The 27,455-nt window shown below is 41.4% G+C and overlaps 2 protein-coding genes across 2 annotated transcripts; both read left to right on the forward strand.

Moving 5' to 3' along the window:
* The first annotated feature begins 631 nt into the window (after positions 1–631).
* On the forward strand, positions 632–27,219 carry LOC139711918 (heat shock 70 kDa protein IV-like). Its single transcript, XM_071623764.1, has 2 exons — positions 632–825; positions 25,557–27,219. The coding sequence occupies exons 1-2, from the start codon at positions 632–634 to the stop codon at positions 27,217–27,219; spliced, it is 1,857 nt and encodes a 618-aa protein (XP_071479865.1).
* On the forward strand, positions 7,871–10,311 carry LOC139711926 (uncharacterized). The gene is made up of 2 exons (XM_071623771.1): positions 7,871–9,631; positions 10,066–10,311. Exons 1-2 carry the CDS (start codon positions 7,871–7,873, stop codon positions 10,192–10,194), a joined length of 1,890 nt encoding a protein of 629 aa, XP_071479872.1. The 3' UTR covers positions 10,195–10,311.
* Positions 27,220–27,455: the final 236 nt, after the last annotated feature.

A 27,455-nucleotide genomic window follows, 5' to 3' on the forward strand; every position in this document is an offset into this window, starting at 1 on the left:
GGACCTATGGAATAGTAGCTAGTTTCCAGGCACAAACCCTTGTTGGTAGTAAAGGAGTCTGGGCCAAGACTAGTACTACATGCACTATCCTCGCACTGCAGCCTCTCCCAACAACTTGTTGGGAGAATCATTGGGCGCGCAGTCTCACGATTGACGCAATCAGATAACTGGCAAAATATCACACCGAGGTAAACAGTCAGGGGCCCAGACTACTACCAGTCTTCCTGGCTGGAACTTTGATTGCATATCTCGACTCGCAGGGTAGCACGTGCACCAAGTTCCTCGCGGTCATGTAGATTTCGGTATTCTCCGTGCAGAAAGTAAACCAGCGAAATATCGCAGTGCGAGTTTTAACTACACGAGTTGCGTTTACAGTTTGGCGGCTGCACGAGGCCCAATGATAAACGAGAGGAGACATGAAGGCATGATTATCATGGAGGCCGGCCGATAAAGGAGCTGAAGTTTGCTGATCGGATGAACAACGGACATTTCATTTTGCATCTGGTGAAAGCAGGTGATGGGTCATGTGAGCAGGCAGAACAGGAGGCGGTAGATTTCAGCCGGTAGCATCAGTGTCATTATTCTTTCGGAAATCTTCGAGCTGCTAAGAAAAAACAACAACAACAACGAAATGGCACGAAGAAAATCACTAGGCCTACCAATTGGTATTGACTTAGGGACACAGTTTTCCTGTGTTGGAGTATTTCGTAATGGCAAAGTGGAAATCATAGCCAATGATCAGGGAAATCAAACCACACCGAGTTACGTCGCCTTCACTGACGCGCAGCGGCTGGTCGGGGAGGCAGCCAAGAACCAAGTTGCTATGTAAGTACATGTACACTGTACTATAATCTGAAATACTATACTTCTTTAATCATCGTTAATCAATCAGCTAACTAGCTGCGCTGCTTATTGTCTACCCAGGGAGCTCGAGGTGATTCTCTCTTCCACCTCCCTGCTCTACCTTAGTTGGTAAATATGACTGGAATCGTGTTCTTCTGGTTCGCTCGTATATTCACTGTAGAGGATTCTATATGTCCACTTTCCATTGACGAACAGCTGATGAACGGTCACCCGGTACTCTGGTTCGATTCCCGAGTGTAGTTAGCTACGTTTGTTATTGACCGAAAGATCGGTCTGTATCTGTCCGTCGGGAATGTTCCGCGGAGACTGCGTCTGGCTTCACGGATAAAAGAGTCCTCCCGACAGACGGATCTTTCTGTCCATCAAATTTCCATGTCAGGTTCTTCTGTTCAAACTCTGTCCAAGGGTCCGCAAAACCAGACTACAAGTTCTTGTCACTCAAAAAATCTCCTATTTTCTATACACGTACCCAATGAAATATAGTCCCTTCAAAGATGGGGAGCAGATGGGGGGGAGGAAGGGATCTGACACAATAGATCAACATAAACCAGCAGAGCTTGTGTTGGATGAATATTTCCCATTGACTTGTGTGCATTTGTGCATTCTCTATAGGCTCACCCATAGAGACGTGTTAAAATTCAAATTTCAAAAAATTCTGTAAAATAGCTGGAAGAAATGAGGTGTTTCATCTTCACTAACCTGAATAAGTGAACTATACCCTGTCATCCATCAAATTTCCATGGAAGGTTTGTCCAAGGGTCCGCAAAGCCAGACTACAAGTTCTTGTCACTCCAAAAATCTCCTATTTTCCGTACACGTACCCAATGAAATATAGTCCCTTCAAATTCCATGTGAAAAGCTTTCATCTTCAAACCAAATTGCAGTTTGTAGAGGAATTCATACTCAATATCTGCAGCTATTCAGTTTTATGCCAAACTGCATCACTGATTTTTAATTCATTTTTTCTTCATTTATTTTGGTATCTTTGGTACGAATTTGTGAAGGGGTCTGGGACATTCCATTTTATTTACATAGTGGAGGTCATATTTCTTATTTGACTTTTTAACATCATAAATGTGTTTTGGATGATATTTGCCTCTATATATCATATGAGAAATTGCACATCCAAGGGTTATAAAGATTCTCAAAGAGATACTTTTGAAAATAATACCCTTTGGAGTTTTTTTTTTTAATGTTGCAGTTTTGATTAGTTTTTCATAAGATGAATACATAGATGCAGGTAGTTATCCTTGATTAAGGGGGTGTCATCATCACCTTATTGCCTACAAAGTCCTGTAAAACACTTTTATTTATCAAACAGATTAACTTGATTGAGCTGTTTCAGTGGTAGCCCAAACAAAGAAAAACATTACAAGGAAAGTAGAAATTACGCAGTGCGTAATATATGTCCCCGCCGGAAGTAGCATTTTGTAGCAAAATGTACAATATAGGTCAAAAATCAAGGCCAAAGGTAAAAAAGTCAAAGGTCAAAATTCTGTGTAGAAGTTTTGAAGCCCTCATCTAGTGCCATCACATAAAGCAAATGGAATCGAAATCAGCTTAGAAATGGCGAAGGAGTAGCATTTTGTAGCCAATGTACAATATAGGTCAAAATCAAGGTCAAAGGTCAAAGAAGTCAAAGGTCAAAATTCAGTGTAGAAGTTTTGAAGCCCTCACCTATTGCTATCACATAAAGCAAACGGAATCGAAATCAGGTTAGAAATGGCGAAGGAGTAGCATTTTGTAGCAAAATGTACAATATAGGTCAAAAATCAAGGTCAAAGGTCAAAGAAGTCAAAGGTCAAAATTCTGTGCAGAAGTTTTGAACCCCTCACCTAGTGCCATCACATAAAGCTAACGGAATCGAAATCGGGTTAGAAATGGCGAAGGAGTAGCATTTTGTAGCCAGATGTACAATATAGGTCAAAAATCAAGGTCAAAGGTCAAAGAAGTCAAAGGTCAAAATTCTGTGTAAAAATTTTGAAGCCCTCACCTAGTGCCATCACATAAAGCAAACGGAATCAAAATCGGGTTAGAAATGGAGGAGTAGCATTTTGTAGCAAAATGTACAATACAGGTCAAAAATCAAGGTCAAAGGTCAAAGAAGTCAAAGGTCAAAATTCTGTGTAGAGGTTTTGAAGCCCTCACCTATGTAGAGCCATCACATAAAGCAAACGGAATCGAAATCGGGTTAGAAATGGCAAAGGAGTAGCATTTTGTAGCCAATGTACAATAAAGGACAAAAATCAAGGTCAAAGGTCAAAGAAGTCAAAGGTCAAAATTCTGTGTACAAGTTTTGAAGCCCTCATCTAGTGCCATCACATAAAGCAAACGGAATAGAAATCGGGTTAGAAATGGCGAAGGAGTAGCATTTTGTAGCAAAATTTACAATATAGGTCAAAGGTCAAGGTCAAAGGTCACAACTGAAATTCTGTGTCGAAGTTTCAAAGTTCCCATGTAGTGCCATCATATAAAGCAACCAGAATCAAAATTGGCTCATAAATGACAGAGAAGTTGCAAATGAAGATTTTGATCACACACGGACGCACGGACACACACACGTACGGAGCCCGTTTCATGGTCCCCTGCTCGAACTCGTTGGGCGGGGACAAAAATGACACAATCATTCAAAGTTGTGTGATACTGATGACTAGTTTCTACCAAGACCTAGTACCACAAGAACATAATAAGAAAACAAAGGGTAGTTAAGCAGAGTTGGGGGTAGAGGGGGAGGGTAGGGGGGTGAGGAGCAGATGGGGGGGGGGGGGGGGAGGAAGGGATCTGACACAATAGATCAACATAAATCAGCAGAGCTTGTGTTGGATGAATACTTCCCATTGACTTGTGTGCATTACGTGCATTCTCTATAGGGCTCACACGGGTGAACAATTCCCCATCCATAGAGACATGTGTTAAAATTCAAATTTCAAAAAATTCTGTAAAATAGCTTGAAGAAATGAGGTGTTTCATCTTCACTAACCTGAATAAGTGAGCTCTACCCTGTCATCCATCAAATTTCCATGTCAGGTTCTTCTGCTCAAACTCTGTCCAAGGGTCCGCAAAGCAAGACTACAAATTCTTGTCACTCAAAAAATCACCTATTTTCCGTATACGTACCCAATGAAATATAGTCCCTTCAAATTCCATGAGAGCTTTCATCTTCAAACCAAAAATCAGATTGTAGAGGAATTCATACTCAATATCTGCAGCTATTCAGTTTTATGCCAAACTGCATCACTGATTGTTAATTCATTTTTTTCTTCGTTTATTTTGGTAACTTTGGTACGAATTTGTGAAGGGGTCTGGGACATTCCATTTTATTTACAGGTGTGAGCCCTATAGTGGAGGTCATATTTGTTGACTTTTTAACATCATAAATGTGTTTTGGATGATATTTGCCCCTATAACATATGAGAAATTGCACATCCAAGGGTTATAAAGCTTCTCAAAGAGATACTTTTGAAAATGATGCCCTTTGGAGTTTTTTTTTAAATAAATCTTGCAGTTTTGATTAGTTTTTCATAAGATGAATACATAGATGCAGGTAGTTATCCTTGATTAAGGGGGTGTCATCATCACTTTATTGTCTACAAAATCCTGTAAAACACTTTTATTTATCAAACAGATTAACTTGGTGTATTTTGGGCTGTTTCAGTGGTAGGCCAAACAAAGAAAAACATTAAAATGACACAATTATTCAAAGTTGTGTGATACTGATGACTATTTTCTACCAAGATCTAGTACCACAAGAACATAATAAGAAACAAAGGGTAGTTAAGCAGAGTTGGGGAGGGGGGGGGGGGGGGTAGAGGGAGAGGGTAGGGGGTGGGGAGCAGATGGGGGGAGGAAGGGATCTGGCACAATAGATCAACATAAACCAGTATGAGCTTGTGTTGGATGAATACTTCTCATTGACTTGTGTGCATTACGTGCATTCTCTATCTAGGGCTCACACGGGTGAACAATTCCCCATAGAGACATGTGTTAAAATTCAAATTTCAAAAAATTCTGTAAAATAGCTTGAAGAAATGAGGTGTTTCATCTTCACTAACCTGAATAAGTGAGTTATACCCTGTCATCCATCAAATATCCATGGCAGGTTCTTCCACTCAAACTCTGTCCAAGGGTCTGCAAAGCCAGACTTGTACTACAAGTTCTTGTCACTCAAAAAATCACCTATTTTCCGTACAAATACCCGATGAAATAATAGTCCCTTAAAATTCCATGAGAAAAGCTTTCATCGTGTTCATCTTCAAACCAAATTGCAGTTTGTAGAGGAATTCATACTTGATATCTGCAGCTATTCAGTTTTATGCCAAACTGCATCACTGATTTTTAATTCATTTTTTCAAGCTATTTTACAGATTTTTTTTTGAAATTTGAATTTTAACACACGTCTCTATGGGGAATTATTTACCCGTGTGAGCCCTATAGAGAATGCACGTAATGCACACAAGTCAATGGGAAATATTCATCCAACACAAGCTCTGCTGGTTTATGTTGATCTATTGTGTCAGATCCCTTCCTCCCCCCCATCTGCTCCCCACCCCCTACCCTCCCCCTCTATCCCCTCCCTCCCCAACTCTGCTTAACTGCCTTTTGTGTTCTTATTATGTTCTTGTGGTGCTAGATCTTGGTAGAAACTAGTCATCAGCAGAGACTCAAACTCTCCCGTTTTCGACGGGAGATCTCCCGCCGAAAACCCATTTTTGCAAAGTCTCCCGTTCTCCCGCTTGAGATTATATTTCTCCCGCCCTGGCTCTGTGTCTCCTGTTGGAAAGGATTTCTTAAATTGCTACTGTATGTTGAAAAAATAAGCCTTAGATAACACCAGAGACCATCTAGAACCCTAGGAACTTCGCGCTTCGCACACATCAACATGGAGTCTCCCGTTTGCTAGGGGTTTCAGGCGGGAGAATCTCCAGATCAGAAGATGCTTTGGGTTGGTGTCACATTGAAAATGCATTTCCAGGTTGTTTCATGTACAACACCTATCGGTCATTCAACTAGACAAACATGTTTACGGGTAGGGATAACGAGACAAAAAGTGCGAGTGAGTGAGCGAGAGAGGAAGCGAGAGTGAGAGAGAGAAAGTGCTAGGACAGGTGTGAATGTTTTACAAGTCGCGCCATCGATGACCGAGAGGAGTTCATTTATTTTTGCATGTCAATTAATGTAGAAAGAAAAGACAGGAAATAGCTCCAGTTCCGGGAGAGTGCGGTATAGGTGTTGTCGTTCAAGTCCTTTTAGTTGTATCAAATATTCCAAATGCCTCGAAAAGGAGTGTCGTAGTCGAGTAGCAATTTAACAGTAGAGTTGGATCTTTTCGTGGCAGACACCATTTTGATTTCACCGAGAGAACATTGAATTAGCTCCGTGATGGCAGAAAACCAACCTGCCACACCCAGGCGCCAGTTGGCAAGATAATTTTGTGTCTAAGCCCAATTTCGTTTGCGGCCAGGAGCCGTCCGTCCACCTTACCGTCAGCCTGTATACTGGCTGATTTGAGTTCAGATTTTGTTTGCTGCCAGAAGGCGTATTCCAACAGCCTTTGCAGCCTCCCAGTAGACAAGAAGAAGAGGCATTTTGGTCATATTACACCGGTCATTGGTAAGTTAAATTGCGATTTTATTTCTGCTTTGTCGTGTGTAAGGATGTGAATGTGTTTCAGGGCACCACATATAGCCCCGGAGAACCCCGTGAATAAGTGATAAAGTATATTATAATGGTGTACAGTTTTTGAAAACGATGCGGTGATGTTTGATAAGCTATGCACTGTTATATTTCCAATGTTTGAAACATTTCATTATGTGAATTTTGTATGTTAATTGGATAATAATGCAGTTCTTAAATTTTCACTGTGATGTCAGGATTTTAAGCTGATAATGTTTTTGTGTGTGTGGTTAGAACACACCCCATTGGTATATGTTGCATTTAAATAATTTTGTAGATGGCGCCGAGGCCGAGGTCGAATCTACTCCCAGGCCGACGCATTCGCAGCGGAGCGACTGTGCCCGCCCCTCGCTAGGGAGAACTTTTGACGCCAATGAATACGGAACGCGGGTCCCTCGCGAGACTTTGGAGCTGGAACAGCAACCTCGCATACAAGGACGCTCCACCCACGAATCAGTTATGTTCTGGAAGCGAATAGTTTGACAATTAAGGTGACTCTGTGGACAACGCAGGTGAGCGATGAACCTGGCGGGTGCATGACACCCTGTTGATATGATTGGTTACGACGAGGAAGTGTCGCCGAAGTAGAGAGGTGAAGGTCATGTGAAATTGGTAAAAGGATGAATATGATGTGCACATAATTCGAATGTTGGTATTTATACACTCCATGATAGTTGCGGGTTAACACAGAACCCGGATGTAAACGGAAGCAGTGTAATTGAAGGCAAGTGTTATAACCGCGGTAAACCGTCGTGCGTGCAGGCTGGTCATCTCAGGATCAGCACTACGGTGGTGTGAACCAAATAGTGTTTCGCTTGATAGCAGGTAGTGTATTGTCAGGGATAACGAATTGATAGTGAAGCTGGTATAATTATTCTGAACAAGTGTCAAGCCAAAATTACAGGTGGAACCGGACCAAGACAGTGTCCCGTTCACATGGTTGTCGAATATAAGAGTATTGTAATTTAATTTATCTCACTCAGAATTTTGATTTTGCATTTTATGTTGGTCACAACTCCTTGATTTCAGTCTTGTAAATATTCTACAAATGGTTTATTAAATTGTACATTAAAGTGAATGGCACGAGTGTGACTGAGTATTATTTAAGTCCGCCCATGTGACATTTTCTGGGGGCTTGTCCGGGAGTATAACTCGTGCCATTCGAAGTCACATGGGTATATAAACGGAGAAAACAGAGTAAAGAAAAAGGTTGAGGAAAACTTGTGATTTTTTTTGTTTCCTCTACATTTGTACACCGTTGTATATGCATTGTGTACATGATCTGAACTGATTTGAATACATTCTTGTATTATAAGTGCTCAGGTAATTCAGAATGGAGCTAGCTAAGTTAACTGAAATTGGAGAAAAGTTCGGATTCAGTGGAGAGGAGCTTAGGCAGTTTGTTACAGACGAGCAAAAGAGACTCAGAGAGGAAAGAGCAGACATGTTAGAGTTAAGGCGACAGGAAAGAGAAACAGCCGAGCTACAATTGGCGATAGCGCGTGAAAAGCAAACCAAAAGCGAATCAAGTTCTAATGGGTGCAAAGCTCGATCTCCAAAATTGCCTCTATTTCAGGAAGACAAAGATAACATAGATGCCTATCTACAGCGGTTCGAACGATATGCCAAAAATCAAAACTGGCCAACTACAGACTGGGCACTCAACTTAAGCACACTGCTTACAGGTAAGGCTCTTGATGTTCACTCTAGATTGTCAAGTGCGGAATCCAATGATTATGACACTTTGAAACATGCACTCTTGAAATCCTTTCAGCTCACTGCAGAAGGATTTCGCTCCAAGTTTTTTTCAGGCAAACCGACAACAGGAGAAACGGCATCCCAGTATGCAAACCGACTAGAGAACTACTTGAACAGGTGGGTAAGCCTCTCTGGTATAGAGCACACCTTCGAGGAGCTGGCAGATCTACTCCTCCGGGAGCAGCTCATCAGTGGGTGTCATCGAGAGCTGGCCATCTTCCTGAAGGAACGGCAGCCCGAGACTTCGAAGGACGTGGTGAAACTAGCTGAGCAGTACTTAGACGCCAGAGGAGGCACCTTCAAACCACCCCCACCGGCACAAAGGAACATCCAGACACACGTGGGACAGATGCCACGGAGCAACACCAGACCTGAAGGTAAAATCCCTCCAAATAACATTTCAGGAAATAGGCCCCCATCTCAACCCAAATGTTACAACTGCCACCAACACGGTCACCTTGCCCGTGATTGTACAAAACAGGGAAACAGAGGCAGAACGTGTTTCATATGCCACAAACCAGGTCACATTGCTAACTATTGTCCTTTCTCCCCCATGAAATCGGCAGGTCTAGTCCTCGCCCAGGATCCAGAGCAAGGAAACCCCCCTATCTCGGAACACAACCTGGCTTCATTGGAACCCGATCAGGTAGAACCAAATCCACATACTCCCTGTCAATGTCCAGCTTGCACTAACACAAAGGTCAAAATTGAGGCTTCTTGTATGATGGTTCGGATGCCACTCAATGCCCCCAAGCTAGAATCCACCACAGACCATATCCAATTCAAATGTGGACACTCCTTGCCGTTGATGAGTGCAGCATGCACCAAAGAACATGTGGTCAGACAAATGCCAGTTACTAACGGACTAGTCAATAACAATCAAATTTCTGTTCTCAGAGACAGCGGCTGCTGCGGAGCTGTCATTAAACAAGATCTTGTCCAGCCAACCCAAATGACAGGTGAAGAAAGTACTTGCGTGCTGATTGACGGCACAGTGAAAACTCTCCCCGTCGCTAGAATAGATGTAGACACTCCCTTCTACGTAGGAAAAGTTAACGCATTGTGCATGAAAACTCCACTCTATGACCTGATTTTAGGTAACCTACCCGGAGTAAGAGAACCAGACAACCCAGATCCTGACTGGACGGCTACACCAATGCCTGTCGGCGCAGTACAGACGAGAGCCCAGGCTCAACGAGACGGTAAGCCATTTCGTCCTCTCAGAACCCCACACCCAATGGAAGATATCGTGACTCCAACAGCTCTCAAAGAGGCACAACAGAAGGATGAAACATTACACCGCCTGCGAGAACTCGCCGATACTCGTTCAGAGAAGGTAAGTCGCAATAACGGTCTCTCTTCCTTCTTTTACAAAGACGGAATGCTGTATCGCTCATTCCACTCTCCCCAAATGGACCCCGACACAACAATCACACAAGTGGTAGTACCAAAACAATACCGCAAACAGGTTATGCAAACAGCCCATGAAAATATACTCGGAGGGCATCAAGGTACCAAAAAGACAACAGAAAAGATACTTACCAATTTCTTTTGGCCCGGTATGAACTCTGACATTACCAGGTACTGTAGATCGTGTGACGTCTGCCAACGTACACTATCAAAAGGTCGTGTAACCAAGGTCCCACTCGGAAAAATGCCGCTCATCGAAGTCCCCTTCGAACGCATTGCTGTAGACATAGTTGGACCAATACACCCAATGACTGACCAGAAAAATAGGTACATACTTACCGTTATTGATATTGCTACTAGGTACCCCGAGGCAATCCCACTCCCAAGCATCGAGACAGAAAGAGTTGCAGAAGCCCTAGTGAGCATCTTCACCAGAGTCGGAATCCCCAAGGAAATGCTGACCGATCAAGGGACTCAGTTCACATCTGATCTCATGAAAGAGGTAAGCAAATTACTCTCCATCAAACACTTCACTACATCCCCATATCACCCTGCCGCGAATGGACTAGTTGAGCGCTTCAATGGCACTCTAAAACAAATGTTGAAACGTATGTGCGCTGAAAACCCAAAAGACTGGGACAGGTACATTACTCCCCTTCTATTTGCAGTGAGAGAAGCACCACAAGAGAGCATGGGGTTCTCCCCGTTCGAGCTTCTTTACGGCCGGAAGGTACGCGGACCCCTCGACATCCTGAGAGAACTCTGGACAGGAGAAGCCGAAACAGGTGAGACCAAGTCTACTTACCACTATGTACTTGATCTCCGAAACAGGATCGACGAGACATGCCGCAACGCCCACACTCAACTTCAGAAATCAGCAAACAGGTACGCAAAATACTACAATCAGAAGGCAAAACACAGGGAGCTACAAGTCGGAGACAAGGTACTCCTACTCCTACCAACTGACAGGAATAAGCTCCTTCTACAATGGAAGGGCCCCTTTGACGTGATCTCCAAAATCAGCTCCATGGACTACAGGATCGACCTCAACGGGAAACCAAAGGTGTTCCACATCAATCTTCTGAAAAAGTATCACGCTAGAAATGATGTTCCCTCTATTTCAGATGCCGAAGCTGCTTGTACCGCCGTGATCGAATGCGAAGAGCAAAATGATGACGAGGAAGAAACGCAGCAACCACTAACTAACACATCTCTCCTACAGCCTTTCCCATTTCAGGCGAAAGAGTCACTCGACGATGTCTCAATTAACTCAGCCCTTTCCTCCCCACAGAAAGAACAGGTCAACGAACTCCTCAACGAGTACAAAGACGTCCTGTCTGATCTTCCCGGTCGAACCACGTTAGGCGAACACCACATCAAACTCAAAGGAAATGAACACCCGAAGAGTAAACCATATCCCATTCCCCACTCTCTTAGAGACACAGTCAGAGAAGAGGTAAAAACCATGCTATCGCTCGGAGTAATTGAGCCATCAGAAAGCCCCATTGCCTCCCCCATAGTACTGGTTAAAAAGCCCGATGGCAGCAACCGGTTTTGTGTAGACTTCAGAAAACTCAATAAAGTGACTGTATTTGATGCTGAACCCATACCAGATCAAGATGAACTCTTCACAAAAGTCGCCCATGCAAAGTTCTTCACCAAAATAGATCTCAGCAAAGGATACTGGCAGGTACCCATGGCTGCCGAATCCAAACCACTAACCGCTTTTCTTACCCCCGATGGTCTCTTTCAGTTCACAATGATGCCCTTCGGCTTAGTGAACGCTCCCGCCTCCTTCAGTCGACTGATGAGGAGACTGCTAGACCGACTCGGAGGAACGGTGAACTACATCGACGACATCCTCATCTATTCGACCACGTGGGAAGAACACCTACGTACACTCACAGAACTCTTCAGACGACTACGAGCCGCAAAGCTCACTGCTAGACCAAGTAAGTGCTTCATCGGACAGACAAGCGTCGAATTCCTAGGACATGTGATCGAACACGGACAGGTAAGACCCCGCCCTGAAAAACTCAAAGCCATCCAAGAGGTAAGTCAGCCTCAGACCAAACGAGAGCTCAGATCCTTCCTAGGTATGGCGAACTACTACCGGAAGTTCATTCCGAACTACGCCGCCGTCGCCGCACCACTCACAGACAGGACCAGAAATGCTGAACCAAACAAGGTAAAATGGGAAACGAGCCAAGAGCAGGCCTTCACAACACTGAAGGAAAAACTTTCTAACCCCCCTATCCTTCATTTGCCAGATTTGTCACAGGACTTCATCCTCAGGACAGACGCCTCCAACGTTGGACTAGGAGCAGTCCTCCTCCAAACACACCAAGACGAACGATTTCCAGTCTCCTACGCGAGCCGAAAACTGCTTCGACGAGAACAAGCATACTCAACCATAGAACGTGAGTGCTTAGCTGTAGTTTGGGCAGTAAAGAAGTTCGAACCATACTTGTACGGCAGACAATTTGTGCTAGAAACCGACCACCACCCACTAGTGTACATGAACAAGGCTAGCCCTGCAAATGGGAGGCTAATGCGTTGGATTCTGGCTTTGCAACCCTACAGATTCCGGGTGGAAGCTATCCGCGGCAGCGAGAATGTTGGCGCAGACCTACTAAGCCGGCTGTAGGGAGAAAGATAGTGTTATAAGTAATTTCTTTTAATTATGAAATGCATTTTTCGAAAGGGGGAGTGAAATGTCACATTGAAAATGCATTTCCAGGTTGTTTCATGTACAACACCTATCGGTCATTCAACTAGACAAACATGTTTACGGGTAGGGATAACGAGACAAAAAGTGCGAGTGAGTGAGCGAGAGAGGAAGCGAGAGTGAGAGAGAGAAAGTGCTAGGACAGGTGTGAATGTTTTACAAGTCGCGCCATCGATGACCGAGAGGAGTTCATTTATTTTTGCATGTCAATTAATGTAGAAAGAAAAGACAGGAAATAGCTCCAGTTCCGGGAGAGTGCGGTATAGGTGTTGTCGTTCAAGTCCTTTTAGTTGTATCAAATATTCCAAATGCCTCGAAAAGGAGTGTCGTAGTCGAGTAGCAATTTAACAGTAGAGTTGGATCTTTTCGTGGCAGACACCATTTTGATTTCACCGAGAGAACATTGAGTTAGCTCCGTGATGGCAGAAAACCAACCTGCCACACCCAGGCGCCAGTTGGCAAGATAATTTTGTGTCTAAGCCCAATTTCGTTTGCGGCCAGGAGCCGTCCGTCCACCTTACCGTCAGCCTGTATACTGGCTGATTTGAGTTCAGATTTTGTTTGCTGCCAGAAGGCGTATTCCAACAGCCTTTGCAGCCTCCCAGTAGACAAGAAGAAGAGGCATTTTGGTCATATTACACCGGTCATTGGTAAGTTAAATTGCGATTTTATTTCTGCTTTGTCGTGTGTAAGGATGTGAATGTGTTTCAGGGCACCACATATAGCCCCGGAGAACCCCGTGAATAAGTGATAAAGTATATTATAATGGTGTACAGTTTTTGAAAACGATGCGGTGATGTTTGATAAGCTATGCACTGTTATATTTCCAATGTTTGAAACATTTCATTATGTGAATTTTGTATGTTAATTGGATAATAATGCAGTTCTTAAATTTTCACTGTGATGTCAGGATTTTAAGCTGATAATGTTTTTGTGTGTGTGGTTAGAACACACCCCATTGGTATATGTTGCATTTAAATAATTTTGTAGATGGCGCCGAGGCCGAGGTCGAATCTACTCCCAGGCCGACGCATTCGCAGCGGAGCGACTGTGCCCGCCCCTCGCTAGGGAGAACTTTTGACGCCAATGAATACGGAACGCGGGTCCCTCGCGAGACTTTGGAGCTGGAACAGCAACCTCGCATACAAGGACGCTCCACCCACGAATCAGTTATGTTCTGGAAGCGAATAGTTTGACAATTAAGGTGACTCTGTGGACAACGCAGGTGAGCGATGAACCTGGCGGGTGCATGACACCCTGTTGATATGATTGGTTACGACGAGGAAGTGTCGCCGAAGTAGAGAGGTGAAGGTCATGTGAAATTGGTAAAAGGATGAATATGATGTGCACATAATTCGAATGTTGGTATTTATACACTCCATGATAGTTGCGGGTTAACACAGAACCCGGATGTAAACGGAAGCAGTGTAATTGAAGGCAAGTGTTATAACCGCGGTAAACCGTCGTGCGTGCAGGCTGGTCATCTCAGGATCAGCACTACGGTGGTGTGAACCAAATAGTGTTTCGCTTGATAGCAGGTAGTGTATTGTCAGGGATAACGAATTGATAGTGAAGCTGGTATAATTATTCTGAACAAGTGTCAAGCCAAAATTACAGGTGGAACCGGACCAAGACAGTGTCCCGTTCACATGGTTGTCGAATATAAGAGTATTGTAATTTAATTTATCTCACTCAGAATTTTGATTTTGCATTTTATGTTGGTCACAACTCCTTGATTTCAGTCTTGTAAATATTCTACAAATGGTTTATTAAATTGTACATTAAAGTGAATGGCACGAGTGTGATTGAGTATTATTTAAGTCCGCCCATGTGACAGTTGGAGTCTCTGCATCAGTATCACACAACTTTGAATGATTGTGTCATTTTAATGTTTTCTTTGTGTGGGCTACCACTGAAACAGCTCAAAATACATCAAGTTTAGGCCATGGGGTGAAGCTGAAAAAGAGGCTTAGAAAATGAGTTTCGTTCCAGCAACACTGGCACTACTTTCTGAATGCGGAAATGTGATGTTTTGTACATCCTAAATATACTGTAAAAAGTTCTCCTCGAAATATCCTGTAGTTTTTGCGAAAATCCATATTTTATAAACTGCGACCAGCAGCCCAACACACATATCGTAATGGGGCTGCGGATTGTAGCATTTAGGATCATGACAGGGTAGTATCGCGGACAAATGTCAACCTTAGATCGAACAAAAATTCTTCAATTTGAAGACTTACAAGTAAGGTTGAAGTATTGACAACAGGGTTCGTGCAAGGTTTGGTTCTACAAATAGTCATTTTCTGTTCGAATTGATGACTTAATATGACTAGGTCGAGAGGAATCTGGGAGAGCTACGCTGAATTGACGGTCAGCGCAGGCGCACACATCACTGCGCACAAATTTCGAATCCATTGACTGGATATTAGATGTCTGTGTGTGCATGCGCTGCAGTGTAGCTCTCCCAGTTTCCTCTCGACCGAGTCACATTTAGTCATCAATTTGAACAGAAAGGAACTATTTGCAGAAGCAAACCTTGCACGAACTCTGTTATCAATACTTCAAATTCATTAATAAGTCTTCAAATTGAAGATTTTTTTTCCGATTTTAAGTTGATATTTGTCCGCGATAAAACATCCGTCATGATCCTGTATGCTACAGTTCACAGCCCCATGACGCTATGCGTATGGGGCTGCTAGCCGCAGTTATGCGTATGGGGCTGCTAGCCGCAGTATAGTTCCCATAGTGTTTCTAGCCTGAAATACTACACATTTGTAAAGCACTGCTTTTAGCCATATACCTAGAAAAAAAAAGAGTGAAGTTTTGGTTTAATAGTTGCATTATATCTCATGTTTCAGCTTTTCCTGATGCTGGCTATGCAAAGGAGGACAAGAGCAAAGTGGTTCGAGACCATAGAGAGAGAGAGCACTGACTGACCGTCAGAGGTCAAGGCAAATGCCTCATATTCTGTTCAAAGACATGTTATTAATCAAATGACTAATCATTCAAGGCAAAAAAAAAAATAATTGCGTTTGTTTGTGTGTGTGTCCACGTGCATGTGGGAGAATCTTATTGTACACACACACACACACACACACACACCCTCACATGCACACACACATACGCACACACATAGTTATGAAGATTCAATATACCCAAGTATATTAAAATATCATTCTACATGCCTTGGCCATTTATCACATCAGCATCATAAAAAAGATTATCATAAACATGAACACAGACAATGATATAATACATGTATTGATCAGTGCATTACACATACACAGGTGCATAAAAATGCTGACATATTATATACACTCACACGCACACATACAAACTCATTTACACACATGAGACATTACTATTAAACAGATCATATTGTTTATCAGTAAACATGTTTTTCTTTTCTTCTTCTTCTTCTTAAGAAGCTTTAATATACTTTGATCACATAGCAATCACGTTGTTCATGAAATATTATACATTACTTTAGCACTAGAAAATTTAATCTTCATAAAATTTCCTGAAGTTTTCATTGCTATCATTAGGTTACAACATGGTGGGACACTACCTCCTTTCATGTAAGATAGCTCAAAATGATAATCAGTCAAATTTTCTAGTTTTAATAAATTTCCTGGAACATTCCATGGTCCAAATATCCTTGAATGGGTGTAAAAGTTTTGAAAAATGCCAATATGTAAAATAAAGGCAAAATTATAGTTTACCCATTCATGAGTGAAAACTGTTGGATTCTGTATTGGAGGCAATGTGTACCTGAAAATCTTGGAGAGAATAAAACAGGTTTGGCATTAAAGATTATGATAACATTGCAATTAACTTCCAATATCAGAGGATCTGTGCAAACAGGACTCAACTTTATGCACAATTTTCATTTGGCTGGTGTGTATTAGTTTTAGCAAACTGATTTTGTACTCACACCTACATTGTACTGACCTTTCTACATGAACATTCTGTTTCAGTTTTAATAATAGTTACATATTTTTTTTTTCCCAGAGTGGGAGAAACAAATTTTAATCGTAGTCATTCAGTTTTATGAAAAAAAAACACTTAGGAAAACATCTTTGTTCTTAGAATAATTCAACCCTAATCAAATCATAATAGTGGGCAGAAATGTTTGCTAAAGGGCGAACAATCACATACTGAGGCAAGGAGTCAAAACATGTTGCATAAACATTGGCATTCAAAATACAGGAAGCAATCTGTATTACAAAGACATGTTATCCTGCACAACTTTGGTTAGATGTCAATTCTTGAATATCAATCACATTGACCAAAGCATTGGTGCATATACAGTACATTCTGTTGTTTCTGAACTTTGCACTGAAGTTCTTTGTGTATGTGTGTGAATGTTTCAGTGGTGTATATATATTGCTCCATTTTATCAAGGATAACTTATAGTAACATGACAATGTTTTCATGCTTCAATATCAATCATATTAACCTATTTCCCTTGGCAAGTAATGAGCAGGTTGACTCTGTTGCAAAAGATGCATTTTACAGGCAACACAGCAGAACCCGAAGAGCTTCCAGAAGAAAATCTTGATCTTGATGTGAGCGTCTTAGGGGAGGAAACAGATGCTCCTGTTGACGGACCAGGCTCCTCCAGCTTTTGTTTCCTAGCGAGATTCAGGCGTTTGCTAGATATCTATAAACCTCTTGTAGCACGTTTCATGGAATCCTATTTAATACATAACAGCAATGATTAGCCGTTGGATTTTGTTGGGGGGAAAAAGGCTAAACGCTAGAGGGAGGGGTTGAACATTACACTCAATATATCATTAAATGTACGGTAGACTATTGACTGCCAATATTTGAATCTTGTAATTACTAATGGGCCCTAGTACTATGCCAGTTAATCATTAACACCTCATGATCATTGTCATCAACTACTTCAACTTGTACTTGCAGTGCAATTACTGATTTTAAATTACATCTACAGCTTTCAGCACCTGATCACATGCAATATCAATTATCATAATCATGAATACAACTGCCTTATCATCATTAATACTAGTAATCCTTGGCCTTTCACTATCACCACCACCCACTGCTTTATAGTTTGGCACAACATAATGGTAATCATATGTTTTAGGGAGTTTAATTGTCGAAATTATGTTATTGTCATTGTTGGGTTTTTAAATCTATTTATATCAAATATTAATAAGTTAATTTAGTGAGATGCTAAATGTGTGTTTTGAGGGGGGATTCGCCAATTTCGGGGTGAGAGAAACAGGATGGATTTTTAGTATTAATACTCCATGGCCATGATTATGAAAATATAAATTTACATGCAGTTTAGACCTTTTTCAATCCTTTTTCAATACCACCGATCAGCTACATCAACCTAACCTGGGCTGTACATAGAACAACATGTAAAATTACATCTATGTTAGGCTACATTATAACGGCGCTATGCCATGCCAAGGTGAAATTCAAGATAATTTATCTAAAATGTAACAGACACGCTAACGGCTAAGCTACTGCATTAGCGCCCATTATAACATACACAAGCAACGTTCATAACATACAATAGCTAACGTTGTACTTGTAGTCATCATGGTCATTAACATTACGCATATATATGAGAGAGACTGCACTGCAGTGTCGACTGCTACTACGACTGTACGCACGTAAACTAACCTGTAAATTATCCTACTACGTTGGTTGCAGTCAGTCCCCCTGAGCAGCTGAATCACTTCGTTCTGGTCTGCGATTTCACGGTCTCCCCCACTCAATTTGATCCACTCTTTGGCACACAAAATAGGTTTCGTCTATCTTAGGTTTGTCATAGCCGTGAAATTTCAAACTTCATCGATGTTACATGCATAATAACGCATCTTAAAAGTTTCGGCTGAGCAGACGACGTAGACGCGTCGACAGGCTCACAGGGGGCGGCCATTTTGACTCGTAAACAATAATTCTCGATTCGGATTGGATAACATACATCACATGATCGTTCGCGAATGAATATCGTACACGGCAAAGTGTACATATTCAGCTCCTCAGTGACAAAAAAGTTCACTGTTTCCCCCTAAATTACCAAAATACTGCAGGAGGGTTTGTGTCGAACTTTTTCCTGTAGCCTTTTTGGTTATTTGTTTACACGTAGCTGTGGAGAAATTTTAGTGCCGCAGTTGTCGGAACGAAACAAGCGAAAAAAACCAGCTCACCCCATGGCCTAGTTAATCTGTTTGATAAATAAAAGTGTTTTACAGGACTTTGTAGGCAATAAGGTGATGATGACACCCCCTTAATCAAGGATAAGTACCTCATCTACACTGCAAAAAGACCGGTGTTAAATAGTGAACATCGAGCTGGTGTTAAATTTTCGGTGCTCATTTATGGTGTTAATTAAACACCTCCGGGTGTCATTTCCAAATTTTAAACTGTTTTTTGAAGAGTTTCTTAGTAACTGCACTTCTTGTTGATTTTTAATTTAAACAAGACGATCAAGAATTTTACATTAAAATACTAGATCTTTGAAAAAAATGTGAAAATAAATTTACACCAAGGTAACCCCAGCTGGTGTGGTCTCTTACTGAAGCTGGACGGGTGTTAAACCATTGATATTAACACCAACAAATATCAAATCAACACCATGTGGTGTCATTTTTGAATTATCACCAGTACAGTGTCAAAATAACACCAGGTACAGTGTCAAATTAACACCACGAAGTGTCAGGTGAACACTTTTCAACACGGGGATCACAGTGCATTGTTTACACCTGTGGGTGTGGTCCTTTATTGAAATTTGATCGGTGTTAGATTTAACACCCGTGGTGTTAGATCTAACACCGATGTTTTTACAGTGTATGTATTCATCTTATGAAAAACTAATCAAAACTGCAAGATTTATTAAAAAAAAAACTCCAAAGGGCATCATTTTCAAAAGTATCTCTTTGAGAAGCTTTATGACCCATGGATGTGCAATTTCTCATATGATATAGGGGCAACTATCATCCAAAACACATTTATGATGTTAAAAAGTCAAATAAGAAATATGACCTCCACTATATAGGGCTCACACCTGTAAATAAAATGGAATGTCCCAGACCCCTTCACAAATTCGTACCAAAGAAACCAAAATAAATGAAGAAAAAAAAAATCAAAAATCAGTGATGCAGTTAGGCATAAAACTAAATAGCTGCAAATATTGAGCATGAATTCCTCTACAAACTGCAATTTGGTTTGAAGATGAAAGCTTTTCTCATGGAATTTGAAGGGACAATATTTCATTGGGTACGTGTATAGAAAATAGGAGATTTTTTGAGTGACAAGAACTTGTAGTCTGGTTTTGCGGACCCTTGGACAGAGTTTGAGCAGAAGAACCTGACTTGGAAATTTGATGGATGACAGGGTATAGCTCACTTATTCAGGTTAGTGAAGTTGAAACACCTCGTTTCTTCAAGCTATTTTAAAGATTTTTTTTTGAAATTTTAACACACGTCTCTATGGGGAATTATTTACCCGTGTGAGCCCTATAGAGAATGCACGTAATGCACACAAGTCAATGGGAAATATTCATCCAACACAAGCTCTGCTGGTTTATGTTGATCTATTGTGTCAGATCCCTTCCTCCCCCCATCTGCTCCCCACCCCCTACCCTCCCCCTCTACCCCCTCCCTCCCCAACTCTGCTTAACTGCCTTTTGTGTTCTTATTATGTTCTTGTGGTGCTAGATCTTGGTAGAAACTAGTCATCAGCAGAGACTCAAACTCTCCCGTTTTCGACGGGAGATCTCCCGCCGAAAACCCATTTTTGCAAAATCTCCCGTTCTCCCGCTTGAGATTATATTTCTCCCGCCCTGGCTCTGTGTCTCCTGTTGGAAAGGATTTCTTAAATTGCTATTGTATGTTGAAAAAATAAGCCTTAGATAACACCAGAGACCATCTAGAACCCTAGGAACTTCGCGCTTCGCACACATCAACATGGAGTCTCCCGTTTGCTAGGGGTTTCAGGCGGGAGAATCTCCTGATCAGAAGATGCTTTGGGTTGGAGTCTCTGCATCAGTATCACACAACTTTGAATGATTGTGTCATTTTAATGTTTTCTTTGTTTGGGCTACCACTGAAACAGCTCAAAATACATCAAGTTAATCTGTTTGATAAATAAAAGTGTTTTACAGGACTTTGTAGGCAATAAGGTGATGATGACACCCCCTTTATCAAGGATAACTACCTGCATCTATATGAAAAACTTATCAAAACTGCAAGATTTATTTAAAAAAAAAACTCCAAAGGGCATCATTTTCAAAGTATCTCTTTGAGAATCTTTATAACCCTTGGATGTGCAATTTCTCATATGATATAGGGGCAAATATCATCCAAAACACATTTATTATGTTAAAAAGTCAAATAAGAAATATGACCTCCACTATAGAGAATGCACGTAATGCACACAAGTCAATGGGAAATATTCATCCAACACAAGCTCTGCTGGTTTATGTTGATCTATTGTGTCAGATCCCTACCTCCCCCCATCTGCTCCCCAGCCCACCCCTACCCTCTCCCTCTATCCCCTCTCCCCAACTCTGCTTGTATACCTTTTGTTTTCTTATGTTCTTGTGATACCAGACCTTGGTAGAAAGTAGTCATCAGTATCACACAACTTTGAATGATGGTGTCATTTTAATGTTTTTCTTTGTATGGGCTACCACTGAAACAGCTCAAAATACATCAAGTTAATCTGTTTGATAAATAAAAGTGTTATACAAATATGTTATATCAAAACTGCAAGATTTATTTTTTACAGAATTTTGTGCAATTTGAATTTTAACACACGTCTCTATGGGGAATTGTTTACCCGTGTGAGCCCTATAGAGAATGCACGTAATGCACACAAGTCAATGTGGGAAATTGAGTATATGAATATAAGAACGACCCAAGTCCAATTTTTGGCCAAATTTAGTTTGACATGGGAAATTGTAGCTTATGCATGGACTCATCTTGTGTGTAAATGATAAATCCTAATTACCCCCGGAAGTGCCTGAAATGAATGAGTTAAATCTTATATTAATGTAAGAATGAAGGACTTGGGTCATTCTTACATTCATATAATAGCGCCCTCTCTCATCCTTCTCCCATCTCTATAGCAGAATATCATGTATATGAATCAAAGAACACCCAAGTCCACCACACAAAATGGCCTCGCCACAATTAATGTAAATTATGTTAATTGTCATAATAATATATGTTCTAGTTTGTATATACAATGTTGCCTTCCCATCACAGTTAAATAGAATATTATTTGACAAATAAAAAAGATATGAAGTTTTTTTTAGTTTACTCGAAATGATCTTCCATGGACTTGGGTCGTTCTTATATTCATATACTCAATTGTGTACCCGTGTGAGCCCTGCAGTCTCACGGTTATTGCAATTGCGCCCTCTCTTGGTTTGTCGCAATGGGCAGAATATCGCATCACGGAAAAGGACGGAGCCCAAACAATTGGCATTCAAGCACTGTTGGACGAAACAACTCACATTCAAGCATCAAAGCGAAACGAGAGCCAGGTCTGTAGCGCATAAAGACAGATGAGTGCCTACATCAAGAAAAAAAAAAAAAAGAAGAAAAAAAAAAGGACGCTCACTTTGGTTGGTTGTCATAATACTCTCTAGAAGAAGAAGAAAGCTCGATGATCGGCTCGGCGCGTGGACCCCTGCAGTAACACTCTAGCTTTGGCCCCCGGGTGCGCATTTCCGTTTTGCACCTTGGTCTAGGCAATTTCGCCAATAATAGTAACAAACCAACTGGTGAACGTAGTCTATACATATCCCTTGTCAGCTGTCACGCATGCGCATTGAGCACCTGAAAAAATGCGTCATTCTGCATGGAATTGCAGTCAGTCAATACTCATTCTTTATACGCGTTTATCACCTCTCTCTCTTTCATCCAAAGAGATTTTCCCAGCGGTGGGGAGGAGAAAAATCTCTTTGCTTTCAACTCAGGATCCGTTATCAGCCTACTAAGATAAACGTAACATTATGAATCAATCTGGGCAAACCGCATGCACTTATGAAAAATTCATGCTACAACAAAACCAAAATGAAAAGAATATATAAATACGTTAATAAAAAGTAATACATAATAAAGAAATACAGAGGTTAATGAGAATTATAAAGGCCTAATAATTACTATAATTTTTATGAGAAGGAAAATGAGGAAAATACATGTAGTATTGAATTTTTATTTTATCATCGACAAAATTGTCAAAAATATCTTTTCAAAGTTCAGATTCCCTTGGAAGGAATTTGTTTCAAAATTTGAAAATGATGGTTACAATGGCAATATCACAATAACATCAATGGTTATAAAACAATGATAGTAATTATAATAAGAGTAATCATAATAATGAAAAAAAAATAATGAAAATAATGATAACAATCATCATCATCATAAAGTAATACAATTATTACAATAACATCAATCATGTCTGATAACTATAGTAGGTTATTGATTGTTATTATTATTTTCAGGCCTATTAATAATAGTAATGATAAAACTAACAATAAAAATATCATCATTACTATTATTATTATTATACTGTGGCGTAAGGCATGCGTAAATTGTAACACTATTAAGTTATAAATTAGAATAGATCGTCGACTACTTCTAGTAGATCTACTATTACTCTTTATATTTATTTTACTAATGTACTACTTAGTTACTATAAATCATGCAGTTACTGAAGTCTTGACTGGAATCTTGAGACCTAAAGCACTTTTAAAACTAAACATCTAAGTTAAGCTATTTAGAATCTTGCCCTTGGGCTTAAACATGATCTGGACCCTTGAAACAGCCTAACTTTTAAGGCTAAGGCCAAGAGTCTAACAAGTTAGACTAACTTCGAGAGAGTCTACATCTCGTTAAGAAAATAGACTCTAAAGTTAGACATTCACAACTCAAAATCGCCTACCAACAAAGGTGAAGGAATGGCATCTTCCTTTTACTCTGGAGTCTCTGAGACTGAGTCTGAGTCTTGGCTCTGCCTCTGAGGCTGAGACCTCGATCTGGTGTTCCCTAAATCTGAATGATCTAGTTCTTCTTCCATTGCAATTGTGAACTGATTGAAGTGAAGTTAGCAAAATAACAGCAATTAATTAATCTACTATAGTATAAATCAAGCTCCTTGCTCAGCTCACCGCTGCTCACCACATGCACATGCATACAAAAAATAGTCTATGCATAAATGCACATGCATAAGGTAACTTATCCCACTCACGAGCCGGTTCACTCGTACAAAATAGCGGGATGACGATCGCGCTCCATATCTCGAGATTTTTTGCATCCGTTCACACGCTCCAAATTAGCGGGATAGCGATCGCGCTCGGAATCTCGAGTTTTTTGCAACCGTTCACACGTACAGAATTATCCCGGTAATTGCCGATCGAAATAACAGTCAAACCTGCAAACTGGGTAACACAGCGCGCTTCACTGCCTGCGCTTCTCTTTGCCATTGTTTTTGCGCGTCAGTGGTGTGGTTCGCGCGCTGTTGTTGTGGTGCACCCAAAGAGATCTCTTTGGGTGCACCAAAGAAGTGAAGGACCTCTTCGCTGAGGTCTCGCTGTTGTGTTGTGCGCATTGCATGATGGGATATAAAAACTCGAGATTCTAAACCCGACCGTTCACACGTACCGGCGCGGGGCAACTTATCCCGCTAATTGAGGAATTAGCGCAAGATTTCTTGGGATTAGCATCGCGATGCTTATCGCGCTAATTTTCGGGTTTTTTCTGTCCACACGTGCAAAAACTCGAGATACCGATCGCGATGCAAATCTCGAGATTTGTATCCCGCTAATTGGTGTACGTGTGAACCCCCCTACGGTAGATACTATCAGTAGGTGGGTACGACACGGATTTCAAGTGGCAGCGCGATTTCATAAGTCGCGGCTCTAGCTCCTAGACTTTGAATCCAGCAGGTTCACTGCAATATATCGAAGCCTAGGCAAAGGTGTAAAACGGAATTGCGCCCCCGTGGTAGCAGTTCTCAGGATCGCGCTATCATTCGACGAAAAAGAGGATCGATGAAAAGGGTTCAGAACTAGACTACAGCAGTAATAACTTTCGTACTTTCACCTATCCTGATGGAGTGGCTTGTTCACAGACATCTCTTCCTTTCTCACTTGTTCCTTCTCCTTTCTCTCTGTTCTTCATTATTTTGCACTGCAATTGTGTTCCATGTTCTTGCTTCGATATTGCATCTGTTATGAGTAATTGTGTGATCTGTCTATCATGTAGGCCTACCATATTTTCGTTGATGGAAAGAATGCGTGCTAACACTGAATTGATATCACACTGTAAAATAGTACATTTTTTTTCATATGTCAGATGAAACAAAACATTACACATCAGCATTCATGAAATGCGTTAACGATTATAGATACGCATAGATTATGCGGTTTAAATTTCAAGGATAACGTGCAAAATTGGGCAGTTTTAGAGTCGAGTGAAACGTGGTCATCCCATGTATTTCACAAAACTCAGCGATGAAATCAGAGAATGGAACGTCCCGATACGAGAGAGCGAAAGTGATAGAGTGAGGCAATTCTAAAAACAGATAGGCCTATTGGGATAATTTTGCTATTGAATGCATAACAATTTCAAGACTAAAACAGAGGAGAATGATAAAGGCAGTCAAATTTTGATTTATTTTCATATGTCTGCAGAGTGCTTCATTTTAATTATGAAAAAAAAAAGTTATTGGTATAAACGTCCTGTTCCTTATATACGTCACTGCTGGAAACCGAACTAAAGTTTAAATCGAAAAAGCATCGTGTATGATTATTTGTAAATAGGAAAAAAAATGGGACAGGGACTGGCAGGAAAAACAATTATCACTTTGTTTATTCACTCGTTGTATGATGTTTAATAGCGTAGTGACCAGAACATTTTGCTAAATCATCGACCAAAACCATTGTACTTGAAAAGAAGGTTCTGTATCACTTCTATATTTTGTGAAGTCAAACTACTACAAGATGATGCTACAGTTGTATTTGCTATTGAGATCAATGATGCAGTAATCTTTTAAACAGGAGCGCTTGTTTTGGTTGTGTTTTGGTTTTCTTGCAAAATTAAAAAAAATATTTTCACTTTCTCCTGCAATACAGGAACCCCCAAAACACAATCTTTGACGTCAAGCGGCTGATTGGTCGGCGATTCACAGACGAGAGTGTGCAAGCCGACATGAAGCACTGGCCTTTCAAGGTGATCAACCGAGGAGGCAAACCGGTAATACAAGTTGATTACAAGGAAGAGAATAAGATCCTCGCCCCAGAGGAGGTCAGTTCTATGATTCTCTCCAAGATGAAGGAGACGGCCGAGGCATATCTGGGTCAGAAAGTCACAGATGCCGTCATCACCGTTCCCGCCTACTTCAACAATGCTCAGCGACGGGCCACTGAAGATGCAGGTGTAATTGCAGGCCTGAATGTTTTGCGCATCATCAATGAGCCCACAGCAGCTGCCTTGGCATACGGACTGGATAAGAAGTTGGAAGAAGAGCAACGTGTCCTGATCTTTGACCTCGGTGGAGGAACATTCGATGTGTCCGTCTTGTCGATCGATGACGGCATCTTCGAAGTCATCTCAACTGCTGGAAACACCCATCTTGGTGGTGAGGACTTTGACAACAGGCTTGTCCAGTATCTTACAGAGGAATTCAGTCGAAAGTACAAGAGGGATCTGACAAACAACTCGCGAGCCCTCCAACGTCTCCGCACCGCAGCTGAGTATGCTAAGAGGACACTCTCCAGTAGTTCCATTGCCTGTATTGAAATAGAATCACTGTTTGAAGGAGTTGATTTCCGCACGACCGTCACACGAGCTCGCTTTGAAAACCTCTGCTTTGATCTCTTCCACGAAAGCCTTGGCCCAGTTGAGAGGGCTATCATCGATGCAAAGATCAACAAGAAAGACATCGACACCGTTGTGCTGGTCGGGGGTTCATCGCGTATTCCCAAGATCCAGAAGCTTCTGCAGGAGTTCCTGGATGGCAAGGACCTCAACAAGTCCATCAATCCAGATGAAGCTGTGGCTTCCGGTGCAGCAATCCAAGCAGCCATCTTGTCTAGAGATCAGAGTGAAGAAATTCAGGATGTGATCCTTGTTGATGTAACTTCACTCTCTCTTGGAGTCGAGACCACTGGTGGTGAAATGTCAACCGTGATCAAGAGAAATACGTCAATTCCTGTCAAGGTATCTAAACCCTTCAAAACACATTCCAACAACGTGACAAGCGTGAGGATTATGGTGTACGAAGGAGAGAGGGCGCTCACCAAATACAACAACCTGCTTGGAAAGTTCGTGCTGAGTGGCATTCCTCCAGCTCCCAGAGGTGTGCAAAAGATCGAAGTGACCTTTGACATCGACGCCAACGGCATCATGAATGTGACTGCCAAGAACCAGAGCACAGGCAAAAGCAATAATATCACGATTATCAACCGCAGTGGTCGTCTATCCAAGAAAGAAATTGAACTCATGATCAAAGAGGCTGAGAGGTTCAAGGTTGAGGATGATCTCCAGCGAAAAAGACTCAAAACCAGAGACCAACTGGAGGACTATGCCTACAGGGTCAAGTTTGCTGTCAACGAACCGTCAGCTCGAAGGAAGGTAACTGCTCATGACAAAAAGATGGTCATCAAGTCTGCAGATGACGTCATTCAGTGGCTTGGTTTGAACTCCAAGGCAACCATAGAAGAGTTCACACACCAACTAGATGAGCTTCAGAAGACATGCTCCCCAATCATGTCTAAGATTTCGAGTGGACAGTAAAGCATGGTTACCATCCAGTATAGCCCTCAGTTCTCGTACCAGTGGCAGGGTTCGATTTACCAAGTACCTCCTATGACCTACCATGGAAGGACTGGAGTTGATTGGTGATATTCCTTAACAAGGATTGATCGTTTTTAACGTGTACCCGTGATATCTGTAAGTGCACTTTAATGAGAGAGAATAATCTCATATGTTTATCAAAGTAGTGACATAAGCGAGAAAATCGAGATAAGAGC

The sequence above is a fragment of the Diadema antillarum genome, unplaced genomic scaffold (assembly GCF_040938485.1).
Source record: "Diadema antillarum isolate AM-2024a unplaced genomic scaffold, OU_Dant_1.0 seq00001730_RagTag, whole genome shotgun sequence".
Lineage (NCBI taxonomy): Eukaryota > Metazoa > Echinodermata > Echinoidea > Diadematoida > Diadematidae > Diadema > Diadema antillarum.